This window comes from Pimephales promelas, chromosome 20, assembly GCF_988280905.1.
Source record: "Pimephales promelas chromosome 20, fPimPro1.hap1.1, whole genome shotgun sequence".
NCBI lineage: Eukaryota > Metazoa > Chordata > Actinopteri > Cypriniformes > Leuciscidae > Pimephales > Pimephales promelas.
The window spans coordinates 24,070,749-24,085,620 of record NC_142788.1 but is presented as its reverse complement, the minus strand read 5'-3'; the positions used below and the strand labels follow the sequence as shown (position 1 = coordinate 24,085,620).

Sequence of the window (14,872 nt, the reverse complement as noted above, 5' to 3'; positions counted from 1 at the left end):
CGTAAAAAACTTGCTCACACCATCTCACCTCATTTACCCTAGACTGACACCCAAAACTCTCTATAAAGAATCCTTCATTTAGAAGAATTCTAGAGAATAGGTTTTTTTGTTTGTTTGTTTTTTGAGAATTTCTGCTGTCATTAATGTATTCGCACATATGAATGATTGCGTTTCACTGTCGCAGAGCTGTTATATATTTAAGAAAAATCGTATTTGATATTTGTGGTAAAATAATGGGTGAGCTCATCATTGATGCCTGCATCACACAAACACAATTGAGTGGAAAAAGCCAAATAATTTTTTAATTATTCAGCGTTACACAAAAGCATCATCTCTTATTACTGAAAGCATTGGAGAAAAACAACATATTGGCCAGTAGTATTTAAAGACCTTAAAATAGACTTTAATTGAATTATGCATTAGTATGGCATTATTCATTCACCCACAGATGCTTTCATAATTGACATGAGACACCGTGATGGCCAGACAATGAACCTGGCTGCTCTTTATCATCCTTTTTAATTTAGTTATTTTGTTAAAACATCTTTGTTGGTATTGTTCTCTCTCCCCACTCTCAGAAAAAAAAAGGTACAAAAACCGTCACTGGGGCTGTACCTTTTCGAAAGGTAAACTTTTGTCCATTTTAGGGGCTAATATGTACACTTTAGGTGCTAATAAGTACATTTTAAGTGTTAATATGTACATTTCGGGAGCTAATATGTCCATTTTAGGTCGTAATATGTACATTTTAGGTGCTAATATGGACATTTCGGGAGCTAATATGTCCATTTTAGGTCTTAATATGTACATTTTAGGTCCTTATATGTACATTTTAGGTTCTAATATGTACCACTAAGGTACCAATACGCAGCCTTTGGGTACAAAAGTGTACCTTTTGAAAAGGTACAGCCCCAGTGACAGCTTTTGTACCTTTTTTCTGAGAGTGTATGAATGCCTATCTCTGTTTTGCATACACAAATGCAAATGCTCTAACACGATCCCCGTCGAGTCGACCCACGAGTCCCATACTTTCGCTCAGCATTTGGGAGTAACAGCTGCAATACCTTTCCATTACAGTCAGGACAGAGCGACCCATCACTCCAGTGGTGTGTGAGGAACAGGAAGTGACAGACTGTTTTTCCCCCCATCCCTTCCTTTTTGTTCAGTCCAATGAGTCTAAATGTGATTGACAGCAAAAGGCATTTTAAGCCCAGTCACAGTTCTGCAAACCGCAAATGTTTGTACTGCACACCAAATATTGCATAACAAGATTTTAATGACAATTGACAGCTTGAGTTACTGGCTACGTATATTATTATACATTTTATTTTCTGATGAAAGGCTAGCTATAGAGTTTTATGAGTGTTTGTCAAGGTCATCTTGATAGACATTAGCTTTGCTTTGAAATAATTCTAGGTTTTGTATTGGAGTAAAAAAACATGCTTGCATTTCTTAATATGAATCTACTATTTAAAATCTTCCATATGTGGAAAAAATACATTTTTATTAAAAAAAAAAAACTATTTTTCTCCATTTGCTGTACATCTATATCCGATGGAGGCCTAAGTAACATTAAAACAACATTATGGTATTTTTTTTTTTTTTTAACTAGAATTGATGAAATGCGAGATGTGTTTGTATGAAACAAGAGACCGTGGAGTGATACTAGAGAGACACACACCAGTTGTAGTTACCTGGAAAAGCTGAATGCTACGATTGACCAATCAGAATCAAGTATTCCAGAAAGCTGTGCGATAAATGCCAATAAAAACAATCATGTTAAATAATAAGATAAGGCAACTTCTCTTCTCTAAGAAGAGTTAACTTCTCAGAGTCTTAAGAAACCGTGATGTAACAAATTCTTGCTGGATGTCCACCCACTCCCTCTCGCTCTGCATGACTGTGCTTCCCACGGGTTTCTGTCATAAATGTCTTGCCGAACCTTTTCAAACATGCAGTCTCAAACTGAAGCATGTCGAGTCCTGCTGAGCGGCCCTTTCAGTGCTTACGCAGATCGTGACCCAGACAGTGCTGAGACTTGGACCTAAGCTCTTTTTCAGTTACCAGATTACATGCAAATGAAATAACAAACCTTTATTAAGTGTCCATGCCCAACTGATTTTACCATCTGTGCTTCAAGAACACACACAATTAGAGAGAGATCCATTTGAAGCAAATATTGAATGCTTTTAAGTGCATGACATCGATTTAAGTACATCTCTGCTCGGCCTTCACCGAGGTAACAGGAAACAAGTTGCACTAGACAAACAACTAAAGTAAGGCGATGTTCATACTATTTTTGAAGTGTGCAGTTTGTATAATGTGGACCGATGTATCTGTACAAATAAAACATACAGATGATTTATACATTTGCCAAAATATGCCAGAAAGTGCAATGTGCTTAATAATTGACTTGATCAAACCACCAAATCACACAAAACTATATGAATTTAAAAATTGCGATGGTCCACTAAAGACATTCTACAATCTATGAGTAACTTTGCACCTACTGTACATGTAAACTAACTCTCAGTAGAGTATTAGTAGACTGTAAAGTTAGAATTCTGCATTAGGGATCGGGTGAGTAGCATAAGTTGACTTGTAGTTGTAAAGTTACTTCAATAGAATGTCTGTTGGGGACCATCAAAATACAGATAGTCTATTAATACTCTAATTAGAGTTTGTTGGCATAGTTGTAGAACTATGTTATAGTTAGTAGAATGTCTAAAGTAGACCATTGAAATAAAATATCAAGTTTTAATGTAAAACGTTTTTATTTTATTTTATGAGAACTGCCATCCACTTACTGAATGCAACGCAGTAATGTGAGAGTGCAGCATTCTACGTGTCATTGCATGTGTTCTGTTTAGGCTTTGATAAATTATAATTATGACATTAAAGGTCACAATTATTGCATAAAAGGTCAAAATGAAGACACCAAGTCATAATTATGACATGCCAAATTGTCAGTCAAAATCATGACATTAAAAGTCTAAATTATGAATCATACTAAGTCATAAAGAGATAAAAGGTCAGGTATGACAGGCTTCCATAACAGGTTTCATGTAGCTACAAGTACCACATTTTCTTTTTTTGAGCATGTTCTGTATAAAGTATGAAGTGAGATAAAAAGTTTCACAAATAAATTACAATGAACTAAGCTTTACTAAATAACTATTACTGGTCCAAGCATTCAAACGCTAATGTTAGCACTCTCTGGTGTAAAACGGCAGCAAAACATGGGCTGGTAGAATTGCTCTTTGGGGAAAATTAATTGAAGGACAGAATATATTTGCACCTCATGAATACTTCACAGCATTCCAGAGAAAGGGCAGTCATACAATACTAGTATCTTTTGCTTCAGAAGATGCATTCATGTCCAATTTTAGCATTTAGGAATAGCCCATTAATGACCCCCAATAAAATCCAGATGAGACATTATTGCATTATTTTTCTTTCAGTATAGCCGTCAGGTTGACCAATTTCTAGCCAGCTCCACACAGGTCCCATTCTGCAGCGTCATTGATGCAAGGCACAGGCTAATGATGAACCGACACGCTCGTGTCAAAGCACACAACGCTGAGCAAATGGAAGCGTGTGAGAGACTAGCATGACGCTGGGTAATTTCAGCATCTGTTGCAGGACAGAAAACCAGATGCAAATGAGGGGTGTTTATTGTCAGTCACGTTGCAGTGCATCTTGCGTGAAATCGGATTAGCTTCTACTTTAGTTAGGATTTAAGATTAAAGAATTGAGGAGAGGGGCAATTTTCTTTCCCATATTAATGAGCTATGGCTGAAAAATGCTCTGGTCCCATCAAGTTATTTGTAGCATTTCCCAAACACAATTCATGAAATTAAATTATCTAATAAAAAAAAATCATGTGAGAAATGTACTGCTCAAAATGTGATGAAATTGATGCAGAAGTAGTATACTATTTTATTATTTATTTAACCAGGATATAATCTCTTTTTCAAGGGAGTCCTGGACAAGACAGCAGAATAGTAGTTAAAAAAAATAAAATAGTACACAAACATTTGGCAATTTAACATCATCTCAACATAATCGCTCAGTAACAGCACATGTGCATTTAGTACTCAAATAGTCCTTTATCCTAATTTTAAAATGGTTAATTATCAGTAAATATAGTCAAATAGCTGAATCTGCCATTTAAGGAAAAAGGCGCAAAACTGTTAAAAAGTTTGGGTCAGTGAGTAATAAATATTTTTTATTCTGGGATGGATTGGATTGATTAAAAAGGTGACTATACATTTATAATATACCAAGTTTCAAATAAATTATTTTCTTTTAAATGTTCTATTTATCAAAGAATTTTAAAAACAATGCATGTAATATTTCATAATATTGCCATTTTTACTGCATTTTTTATCAAATGTTGAGAATATCAAAATTTTAAATAGTAGTCAGTGTATTTTAAATGATGAAGGTTCGTCAATCTTAATTCTTGCAACCATTTACAGTTATGAGCGTGAGATAGTACTGCAGCTATATAATTTATTACGCACAAATATTCCAGGCTGGCTAAACTTTTTTTTTTTAAATGCATGTATAATTATACAAGCATAAAAAAGGAAAAAATAAAATAACAGAAAATACCAAAAATAGATGATATATAGGATATCTTGCAGTAAACTGTTTGAATTTCAATCAAAAGTGCAGGTGCATTCTTAGCACTACATTGTCTTTCATTTGCTCACACATGCCGAAAGTGCGAAGTTTAAAAATGAAACCGAGATTGTAGACTGCTCCTTGGAGCAACAGTGCATTTAAAGAAGCGCTACACAGCTGTGTTTAACAGGCACACAGAAACGGAGACGCCAGAGGAGCAAGGCAATCAGTCCTGCCCACACAAACGCAAGCAAACACACACACACACACTGTCATTTGTGCAAATGTCTGTTGTCAGTGCAGCTAGCAGGGGAGAGCTGGTGTGGCCAGCTGTCTGTGCGGGTTAAACGAGGCACGGGAGATGAGGAAGAGGGGGCAGACCTGTGGCCCTGCCACACTAACTCACGCTCCATTCATATTGACAGACACAGGGTTACACTAGCCCATCGCCTCCGTGACTCAAACCAGCCACTGTAATGGGAAAAAAGGACAGAGCGCTCATGCGCTAATTAAAAACGCTCAAAGCGCACAGTGAGAGAACATCAGGATCTAACGAGTTTAAGAGAAATTGCTAGGATTACTGTAATATAACGTGGATAATTAAAAAACAAGTCAATGGCTGCTAAAACACACTCCCTTTAGAATAAAGTTAATTTTATTTTAATCCATTACCCATCAAGAAGCCACATTGTTAATTTAATCGGACAACAAATTACATTTTATTTGCAAAACACATTTACTGAAAAGTGTATAAATGTATTCTATATGCCATGTGCAAAAGTTTTAAATTCGATATTTTGTTAACTTGCATCAACAAAGCTTCATTAAAAACTGTACAAATATATTGCTCAATTAAGTCCATGTTCACTAATGTATTAACCAATGCAAATGAGACCACCAAATTACATTATCAAAATAGCAATTTGTCAACGGTAAATTACAAAGTATTACAATCCCATTGGCGTAATAGTTTATTAAAATCACTCGGGTAACAATTTCAGTAAATATGGTTATTTGTGAAGCTCAATAAATAAATCAAGTCCTCTAAAGAAATGATTTAATTTGAATCGGTTGCGTTTACTGCATGCTGAAAGAAGTGCAAGACAGATCTATACGCTTAAAGAAACCTTTAATGAATCATACAGGTCAATATTAAAGGTCACCACAGCTAGGAAATAGAAAAGAGCCTAAACAAATGGTCCAGAAAGATTGATACTGATGTTTCTTCATTGAAAGATGAAATACTGAAATGCTAGGTTTAATAAGGAGTGTCTCTGCACAGGGATCGTAGCCGGTTACAGCTGTGCATTAACGTTCAGAAAATAGGAAAAGAGAAATATCTGTACTATTTCACAACACTTCAAAAATTAAAAGCTTTAAAAGATAAGCTAGAAAAATCACACAGCGCTTAAAGTATTCTAAAAGGTACGATTTTCTGCTGAAGTCTTTCCAGGGGTGACATATCCTTGGTAAAAAAAGAGAGGAAATGTAATGAATTAATGACTATTTCCACACACAGAACAAAGAAAACAAAACAGAACTGTTTGAACCAGGTAAGAGTGCTGCTGCCATCTACTGGTGCATTTGTAACTCAAGAGGACACACAAGTTGAGTCCCAAATTATCCACCATATACAAAGCACTATGTACTCAACCATCTAGTGTATAAATGTTGCAAGGTTATTGTCATTCAGCCTCTTCACTACATTATTAAACCTGAAACAGTTGAGAGCATGAAGCATCCAACGCTCCCCACTTGCAAAAACACATACTGTCTGAGTAGGCACCACATTTGAATTAAAAAGTATGTTCTATTTAATATGAATGAAATTCAGACATCTTGCCATGTAACAGTCACGTGACCTACCCTGGATCAGCAGAGTCTCTTGACAGGATGTGCAACTCCATAACTGAGGGCGATGCAATACATAGCCAACGATAGATTAAAGATGTATATGAAGCAGCTACTGATGCGATGCGATACACCCCATGGCATCATGGGATAGTAAAGCGTCAAGCAAACGCGAACTGCAGAATCTTGCCGGTAGTAGTAGGTCATCTAAGGACTTTCCGCCTGAAGTTTTTTGAATATTATGCATTCGGACATACTACTCTGTTGGTGTACTGTTTTTCGCATGATACTAATTAGTAGGGAAGCATCCCATTTCAGTTTTTTCGGTTAAGTATACCATTTGGGTATTAAAAGTATGCAGTAAGTAAAAAAAAAGTGTACTTTTCTCTTTTTGGAATTTTCAGTGTGAACGTTTTACCCACTTTTATAATACAAGAAAAGTGCATAGTGTGAAAATTAGGATGCACCTCTGGTTAAATTTTAGTGCGTTTAAGTGCTTACAGAGTTTCCATGGCAGAGTCCGTGGTGCCCGGAGTCCATCGGATAAACTGATGGTGGTAGATGGCTCTGGCCTAACAAAAACATGAGCACAAATTTCCGTTAAGTAAATACACATTTTGCCATTAAAAACACTCCTATACTGGCTTATTGTGTAGAGACAACTGTAAACAAACTATTTCTAGGTTAATTTCTCTAAAAAACAATGCTTGTCCAGGATGGTCACAAAAACCCATTAGTGATGCAGCAATAACTGAATGCTTAAAATTATCAACATTTAGATGCCCCTTTTTCAATTTGTACAGTTCTTGTGGTTAGTGTTATAGGAATCAAACTTAAATTCATTGAATATATGAAGAGTTCAGATGCAAAAGCCTCTAAATGCCATTTGAAATTTTCTTCTTTAATGATGATTTTTTTTCAAACTTGTATATTTAAGTTCAGTAATTTCACTTAAATAACAATTAATAGGTAATCTTCATTGCCATTTAAGTGAAATCACTGAACTTAAATATACAAGCTTGATAAAAATTATCATTCTAGAAGAAAATTTCAAATGGCACTTAGAGGCTTTTGCATCTGAACTTTTCATATGTATATACCATCTTGAATATGCCATTACTAAACATTTACAAAACTCCATATAAACAGTGTTTTGTATAAAAGTAGAAAGAAAAACGAACGAACAAGGACTCACTTGTTTTGAGCAAGCTGATTGCTGGATTCACCCCAGACAAATATGGCAGCATTATCATCAGTCTCTGCAATCACATGCCCAGAAAGTGATGATTTATTCATTGGAGTTGAACCAAAACACAGAATTCAGAAACCATATCGTAAATACGGTAGAGTGACAATGCCAAAAAGTAGAAAGAGACCTAGAATAAGAACACAAATGCATAAAAAAAAAATAAATAAATAAATAAATAAAGAAGTATGGTTAGTTACAGACCTGTTTCCCAGTCCTCATTAGGTGAAGGGTTTGTGCAGGTGTTAACGGGCACCTGGAATTTCTCCAGGACCTCTATTTTCCCTGGACAAAAAAAAAAAAAAAAAAATTATATATATATATATATACACACACACACACATTTTCAATGTAAAGCTCAAAGATTATTTAAATAACCGGCTTAAAAAAAAACAACAAAAAAAAACAACTTAATTTCACAATTTCATTTCATCTATTAATTTATTAAAACAGCATGCACGATAAAGTTTCCAAAAAAAAGTCACATTGCATGACCATTTAAATTACCTGCCAGATATAATAGCTTTAGAACTCATTGAAGTTTAATTGTACCATTTAATTTACAAATCTCCATCTAAAAATTTAAAAGGACTAACACGTTTTTCAATAAATCACATTTCAACAAGTGTAATTCAAAGGGATATTTCACACAAAAATTACTCCCTCATGTTGTTCCAAAGCCGTAAGACTTTCGTTCATCTTTGGAAACAAATGAAGAATTTTGATGAAATCTGAGAGCTTTTTGTCCCTCCATTGGCAGCTACCACATAATTACTACGACACTTCAAAAATTTCATAATTAGATTGTAAATCTAATCCATATGAATTGAGCGGTTTAGTCCATACATTCTGGAGACTCGATCGCTTTATATGATGAACAGATTAAATTTAGGCTTTTTACATTTAAACCCTGATCAGAGAACAAACATACGCTCAAGTGAACCTACTTGAAGCGCAAGAACAAACCTCATTGGTTCTTGCAGAAGCTCAAGCATGTTCGCTTGACGTGCGTTTCCCACAACTGATGTGCGAGCTGCTGAATGTTTATATGTGAATCGAAGCATAAATTCAATCGGTTCATCATATAAATCTGTCGTGTCTCTTCAGGTTATTTGGACTAAACCACTCAATTCATATGGATTAGTTTTACAATCAAAATAGTAGTTGTGTAGCGGTCACTGGAGGGCCAGAAAGGTCACAAATTTAAAATTTAAAAAGGATCATCATTCGTGTTCCGAAGATGAACGAAGGTCTCACTGGTTTGTAACGACATGAGGGTCACATTCACATGCAACACTAACCCTCTTCGGCATTCAGAGACCTCTTGTCCTCACAGTTTGTTATGTGATGAGACAACTCATGCCTGGGAATCAAGTGTCTGGCATTGAAGGGGCAGGTCTTTAGCTCACAGGCCAGTTTGGGGTGGTTCTGAAACAGATTAAGCAGACATATAAAGTTAAAACAAACCAAGGCAGCAGTATTTTCACAATTTAAATAAATGCATGAAACAATTGAAAAACGTTTCCCCTGCCATTACCAACCTTCCTGCATTTGAGAACATGAAAAGGGAAGCGAGAGGCTCTGATCTGGTGGTTTTTGTCATATGGGCACTGCACAATCCTGTTGGGGTCTGCGTCATCATTGAGAGCGTCTTCACCAAGTTTTGGAAACAAGATACCAATCAAATGCAATATAGAAACTGATCTTATTTGCTTCGAAAAAAGAAGCATATCAATTTTGATTAATATGACTTAACAGCATTTACATGGACAGCACACGATAACTCAAACACGAATTTTAATAGTATGACGGTGTACATGTGTAGCGTATCCACTTCGATAGTGAGAGTTGCGACTAAAAGGTGAACCAACATGTCTTAATTCGATTTGAGTTTAACGTTACTTCGAATTTGACTTCAAACGGATTGATGCAATCAGAAATAATATCGGAATATTGTTGTCCAGGTAAACGTAGTGATATAACGTTAGCAAATCCAAATATTAAATTACCACTCTGTTCAATCCAGCTGTTCGGTTGATTTTCAGAGTTTATTCCAGTCGGACCAACGCTACTTCCGAATCTAAAAGTGGCCATGTTTGCTGCTTCTGGAGTTGTTGGTGGTTGTGGCCTTGCGTCTTCCGTTAGCTCTGATTGAAAATGGCACCCTAAATAAAACACGCCAAATGTGAAATTAAAACAACAGCAAATATCAGTTGAAAAGCGGCACGTGCTGAGCAAGACGACCAAGCCACTTGGGAAAGTGCGAGGCCAACAGTCATGAAATTTCAAACAAAATCATTCGCATGAACAAAAAATGAACAACTGGAAATAGTTCCGCGGTCAAAAAGCACTTTATTTAACGTACAACTTTATTTTTGAAGTCTGAGGGATTGCGTGTGCACGCGTGCTCACCTGCCTATCTGCTGCCTGCAATCAACTGCGATTGTCAATGCTCTACTTATAAGCCTTAATTTGTTTCGTCATTATTGTATTATTCTCATGTATTAGTCAATACTGTATTTCTAAATTCAGACATGAAACAAACAAAAAATATATATACATAACGTTAAACGGCTTTATATAAAACAAAATAAAATAAAACAATTCAAATATTGGCTACAAATGGGAGAATATATTTTTTTGACTGTGGTGAGTTATTTTTTAAAAGTCTTAGATTCTGAAGTTTCAACCAAAAAGTATATTACCTGATTAATCTGTAATCATAAAACTCAATAGTGTGTTTTTAAATTTTGCTCATCATTTTTGTCAAGTCTGTTTATGTGGTTAGTGCAGCAGCCAATCACAGTGCCGCGTGCGCATTCCATTATCTTCAGACACGCCCACGTAGAACTGTCAGCTGAGCTGCTCAGTTCAAGATGGCGCTGTCCTGTAGAGGGATATGCCGCGGGGCTTCTGTGATCTTACTGTATGGAAAACAACCTGTCGGGGTTAAAGCAAGTCTCTGCACACCTAGATTAGCCTCCACAAAATCCAGGTACTATTTCATATAAATTCATATAAATTATAATTTATAGGCATCGATCAGTTGTTGGCAAATTCCCTTAGCGAGGAGAGATTGCATATAGATGAATCGTTATAAAATGAATCTGAATGCTAAATAGTACTAGACAACATTAAGTATTTCTCATAGTCTATTTTCCATTTAGTTTTTGTAGTAATAGAAAAAAATGCATTGTGTTAATCAGGAAATACAGTACATGCCCTGCCCTGTTGTGACAGCAACACAGCATCTTTTATTATCTATTATAATATTTATATGTATTTCTGTCTGTCTGACTGTCTGTTTGTCTAGTAGTTTGTGGTTTGTTAGACACTACTCACCTTCACAAGCAAGACATGGGATTGGTCGAAGCATTGTGTCAAGCCTGAAGTGGGTCAATGAGAAGTATGAGAGATTCTTGCAGCGGCGCTTTCCTCGCTTTTATGCTCTCTATCACACTTTTATGAAAGGTATATTTAAAATAAGTACTGGATTATTAAACCTTAAACAATCTCCGGAAGATGTGTTATGATATAGGTTTGTGTTTTTTGCATAAAGGGTTCCGGCTCCTGTTTCAAGATGCTCAAGAAACGAGAAGAATCATGACTCGCATGTTCAGTAACAGCGTAGAGCACCAGAATGGGCCTTACCGTGATTTGGAGAAACTCAGGCAGGTGGGTTGAAGAACTGAAGCAGACATTTACGGGATATATTGCTGTCATAAGCTTTATTAAAATATTTTTTTGGGGGGGGGTATTGCTTTCAGGTCCGCAGGGACTTAATCAAAGCCATTCCCTTGGTCATCATATCAATACCTCCTTTTGCCAACTATCTGGTCTTTATCCTTATGTGAGTATTTATTATGCTACACTACTGATTATTCTAATAAATACTATTTATTGAGTATTTATTATCTGTCACTCTTCCATTCATTGATTCAAAAATCCATTCATCCTCAGGGATTCAAATTCATTTCAATTCAAATTTATTTTGAATTGAAGGTCCATTACGAAAGAAGGTCCATTAAATACACAGGAGCTAAACCATTTAGGGCTTTATAAGTCAGTAGTAGTACTTTGTAATTGATACGGAACTTAATAGGTAACCATTTCTTATAATAAATTACCAAGTGGCAGCATATGTATTGAGAATAGCAGAGGGCCTAACACCGATCCTTGCGGCACTCCATAGTCTACTGACGTTATCTTCTTTTTTTCCCATTTAAACAGACAAAATGATAACGGTCTGATAAGTATGACCTAAACCAGCTTAATGCCTGTCCCTGAACACCAGTGTAGTTTTGTAGTCGATCCAAGAGTATTTTATGATCTATAGTGTCGAACGCAGCGGGATGTGAAGAGTGTAAATCCAAGGGAAAAATGGATGTGTTTTAAAATAAATGTATTATCATTAATCACAATTCTGCCCTCTAGGTACTTCTATCCTCGCCAGCTTCTGATCCGGCACTTCTGGACCCCACAGCAGCTGGTGGAGTTTCAGGGGGTGTACCACTCCCAGAGAGCACAGCACCACTGGGCTATAGTAAAGGGGCTGGAGAACATGTCCACTTCTGTCCACGACAGCCGACTTAAAAGCCGCCTCATGGAGCTCTGCAGTAAGGTAGCCTGAGCTGATTCATGATATTACTTATGTGTATAATTATAGCCTTTTTTAGATGTTGACTTTTTAATAAATATAAATGTGTCTGCAGGTGCGACATGGAGTCCATCCTGTAGTGTCTGATGTCCATGCAGTGAGAACATTGTTCTCCGGACCTCCCTTAGGTATCAAGAAAATGTATGCAGATCAGATGGTGAGCTCCAAATAATCAGCCAGCTTTTAAAAGTTTAAAATCTATTTTATAAATGCATGTTCTAAATCTTATTGTGAACAATTCATCTGTGCATGTTTCATTCATCCAGTCAACTGGACCTTCAGATGAAAATGAAAGACATCTCTCTGGTGACATTTGCAGGACCTCCCCAGACCTTTAGGGGGCGTTTAGACGACTCATTTTCAACTAAAAACGGAAAACTTTTTGGCCGTTCAAATCAATTACACGACAATGGTGTTCTTGTGGCCTGAAAACGCACGTTTTTAAATGTAAACCACAAAAACATGAATTTGAGAAAACGGTGAAGTCATGCGAATGCATATTATGTGTTCAGTCTATTGGCGCGTAGTTTCTTTACAAGGCCACAATCGACAAATACTGGCCTGTTATGCTTAATACAGTGTTGTTTGTCGCTTTTTGCGGATCCGTGTGAGCCGGGATCCGTTTGACAACGTTGTTGTCTGTACGCAAAAAAAAAAAAAAATGAAAAGGAAAGCAAAGGAAACTTTTCCGTTTTTAGTACATCGTTGTCATGTTCATGTACCCTTAGTTTGTTTAAACCCCTCCTCTGTTAGCTTACGTTCATCCGCCTTCAGTGCAACACACACACATCTCAAAATACAATCAACAATGAGGCATAGAACCTTGTCCCTACCTTTTTTCAATAATCCGTTACACTTCGATGTACGCCACATAATGGAAGAAAAGCTCTGTCACTACTTCTGTTTCATCATGACTTAAAAATGTCTTTAAAATGTAAACAAACAATCTTCCTAATCTAGTTGTCTAATAAACCTGACTGAATATTACATTGGCTCTTTGATTAAATGCAAACATATAAATATATTTTCAGAGACACCTCTGTCCATTGCTTTTCCTGACGCCCCGCCTCCCAGCCTTCTGCATTGGTCACCGCTTGAACAGTCATGCCTTAGAACTCATGCAGCTTGACCGCTGCCTTGTTCAATTAGGCTTGCATCAGTTAAACGACACAGAGCTCAGAGAGGTCAGAGGTCGCTCCTTATTTTGCCCATTACATTCTGTCAGCAGCCTTTATTTTGTGACTTTTTTAAGGATAATGCGTCACTTTTACGTCACGTCTCCTAGGCATGTTACGTGAGAGGGCTAAATCCAGAGCTTCTGAGTCCCGCACAGTGCCGGGAATGGCTCACACAGTGGTTGCAGTTCTCAACACACCTCAAAGGTACGTAGGCCATGAAATCAAGGCTATGTTCAGAAGAGTTATACTACGCTTATATTGTATTCATTCATATATATATATATATATACTCGCCTAAAAGATTATTAGGAACACCATACTAATTGTGTTTGACGCCCTTTCGCTTTCAGAACTGCCTTAATTTTACGTGGCATTGATTCAAAAGGTGCCTTTCAATTATTTTTAGATTAATCTTGCATTTGTAAAACATTATCAGTAGTCAATTAAAGCAATTATTAAACAGACGTCTACTTAAATACATTTTTCTGCTGAAGCCACCACTGTTGGGAATGGTTTCACATGACTTTTTCAGTGGTCAGATGGTACAATTTAAGGAATGCTTTACCAATCTGAATCTCGTAATTACGATAATTCCGACATGGTGTGAATGCAAGATTACCATTTATGCAGTGTGTATAGTGTGCACTATGTAAATTTGCTAGTATGCAATAACCATTTGACAAAATGCCTAGTTTACAACACAGTGCATTGCCCTGGATACTCTCTCCCACAATACAATGCAGTGTGATAAATGAATCATATTTTTTAATGGGTCATTATGGGGTTTTGAAACTACTTTCATGACAATTGTGTTGCACATTCATTGTGGTATTGCGTTTACTTCCTGTTTCATCAGAGTCAGAGACTTCCCTCTATCTGCACTGTATGGTACTGCTCACTGTAAACTACCCTAAACAACCACGTCACTGACCTCGAGAGGAAGCAGACGACTCCACCACCACACCCAAAATGCACCATGGGAACAAAAGAATCTTGTATGCAAATGGAGGCAGTGCAACACAAGCTTTATTATACCAGTCCTTTGACTTTGTTATGTTACTTTTGTAATCAAGGGAATTTTATGTTTCTGAATAATTATTTTTTTTAAATGTTGTGCTTTTTTGGAGATTTTGTTTACTTGAGTGAGGAACAGACAGGAGAGACATTGTCATTGGAAGATGCCATTGAGATTCTGTAATTCATTTTTCTTCCATAGAGACAGGGTGACAAATACACTGCAAAACAATACACAGTGAGAGAGGTTATAACCACGAGACAAAAAGCACACTGAACATGTGCCAAATGCATCCA

At 36.5% G+C, this 14,872-nt stretch overlaps 2 protein-coding genes across 5 annotated transcripts in view; one reads left to right on the top strand and one right to left on the bottom strand.

Moving 5' to 3' along the window:
- gtsf1 (gametocyte specific factor 1) overlaps positions 1–10,226 on the bottom strand; it is a 45,317-nt gene extending 35,091 nt beyond the window's left edge. For 2 of the 3 annotated variants that reach the window (XM_089124130.1, XM_089124129.1), the window contains exons 1-7: positions 10,139–10,226; positions 9,736–9,891; positions 9,268–9,377; positions 9,028–9,154; positions 7,931–8,011; positions 7,676–7,739; positions 6,982–7,052 (exon numbers count right to left, since the gene is read on the bottom strand). In XM_089124130.1, coding sequence (XP_088980256.1) covers positions 6,982–7,052; positions 7,676–7,739; positions 7,931–8,011; positions 9,028–9,154; positions 9,268–9,377; positions 9,736–9,820 — 538 coding nt within the window. In that variant the 5' untranslated portion in view covers positions 9,821–9,891; positions 10,139–10,226. Of the gene's footprint in view, positions 1–5,741; positions 6,095–6,981; positions 7,053–7,675; positions 7,740–7,930; positions 8,012–9,027; positions 9,155–9,267; positions 9,378–9,735; positions 9,892–10,138 lie in introns of those variants that run through there. The other variant, XM_089124128.1, reaches the window with a different exon arrangement.
- Positions 10,227–10,572: 346 nt separating this feature from the next.
- Positions 10,573–14,792, top strand: letmd1 (LETM1 domain containing 1). 2 transcript variants are annotated; one of them, XM_039652073.2, is made up of 9 exons: positions 10,573–10,721; positions 11,040–11,197; positions 11,286–11,401; positions 11,494–11,576; positions 12,161–12,347; positions 12,439–12,540; positions 13,415–13,567; positions 13,669–13,765; positions 14,418–14,792. In XM_039652073.2, exons 1-9 carry the CDS (start codon positions 10,603–10,605, stop codon positions 14,489–14,491), a joined length of 1,089 nt encoding a protein of 362 aa, XP_039508007.2. In that variant the 5' UTR covers positions 10,573–10,602; the 3' UTR covers positions 14,492–14,792. The 2 variants fall into 2 exon arrangements, with proteins under 2 accessions (XP_039508007.2, XP_039508008.2); XM_039652074.2 differs by having other exon boundaries at positions 10,574–10,721; positions 11,043–11,197.
- The last annotated feature ends 80 nt before the right edge of the window (positions 14,793–14,872 follow it).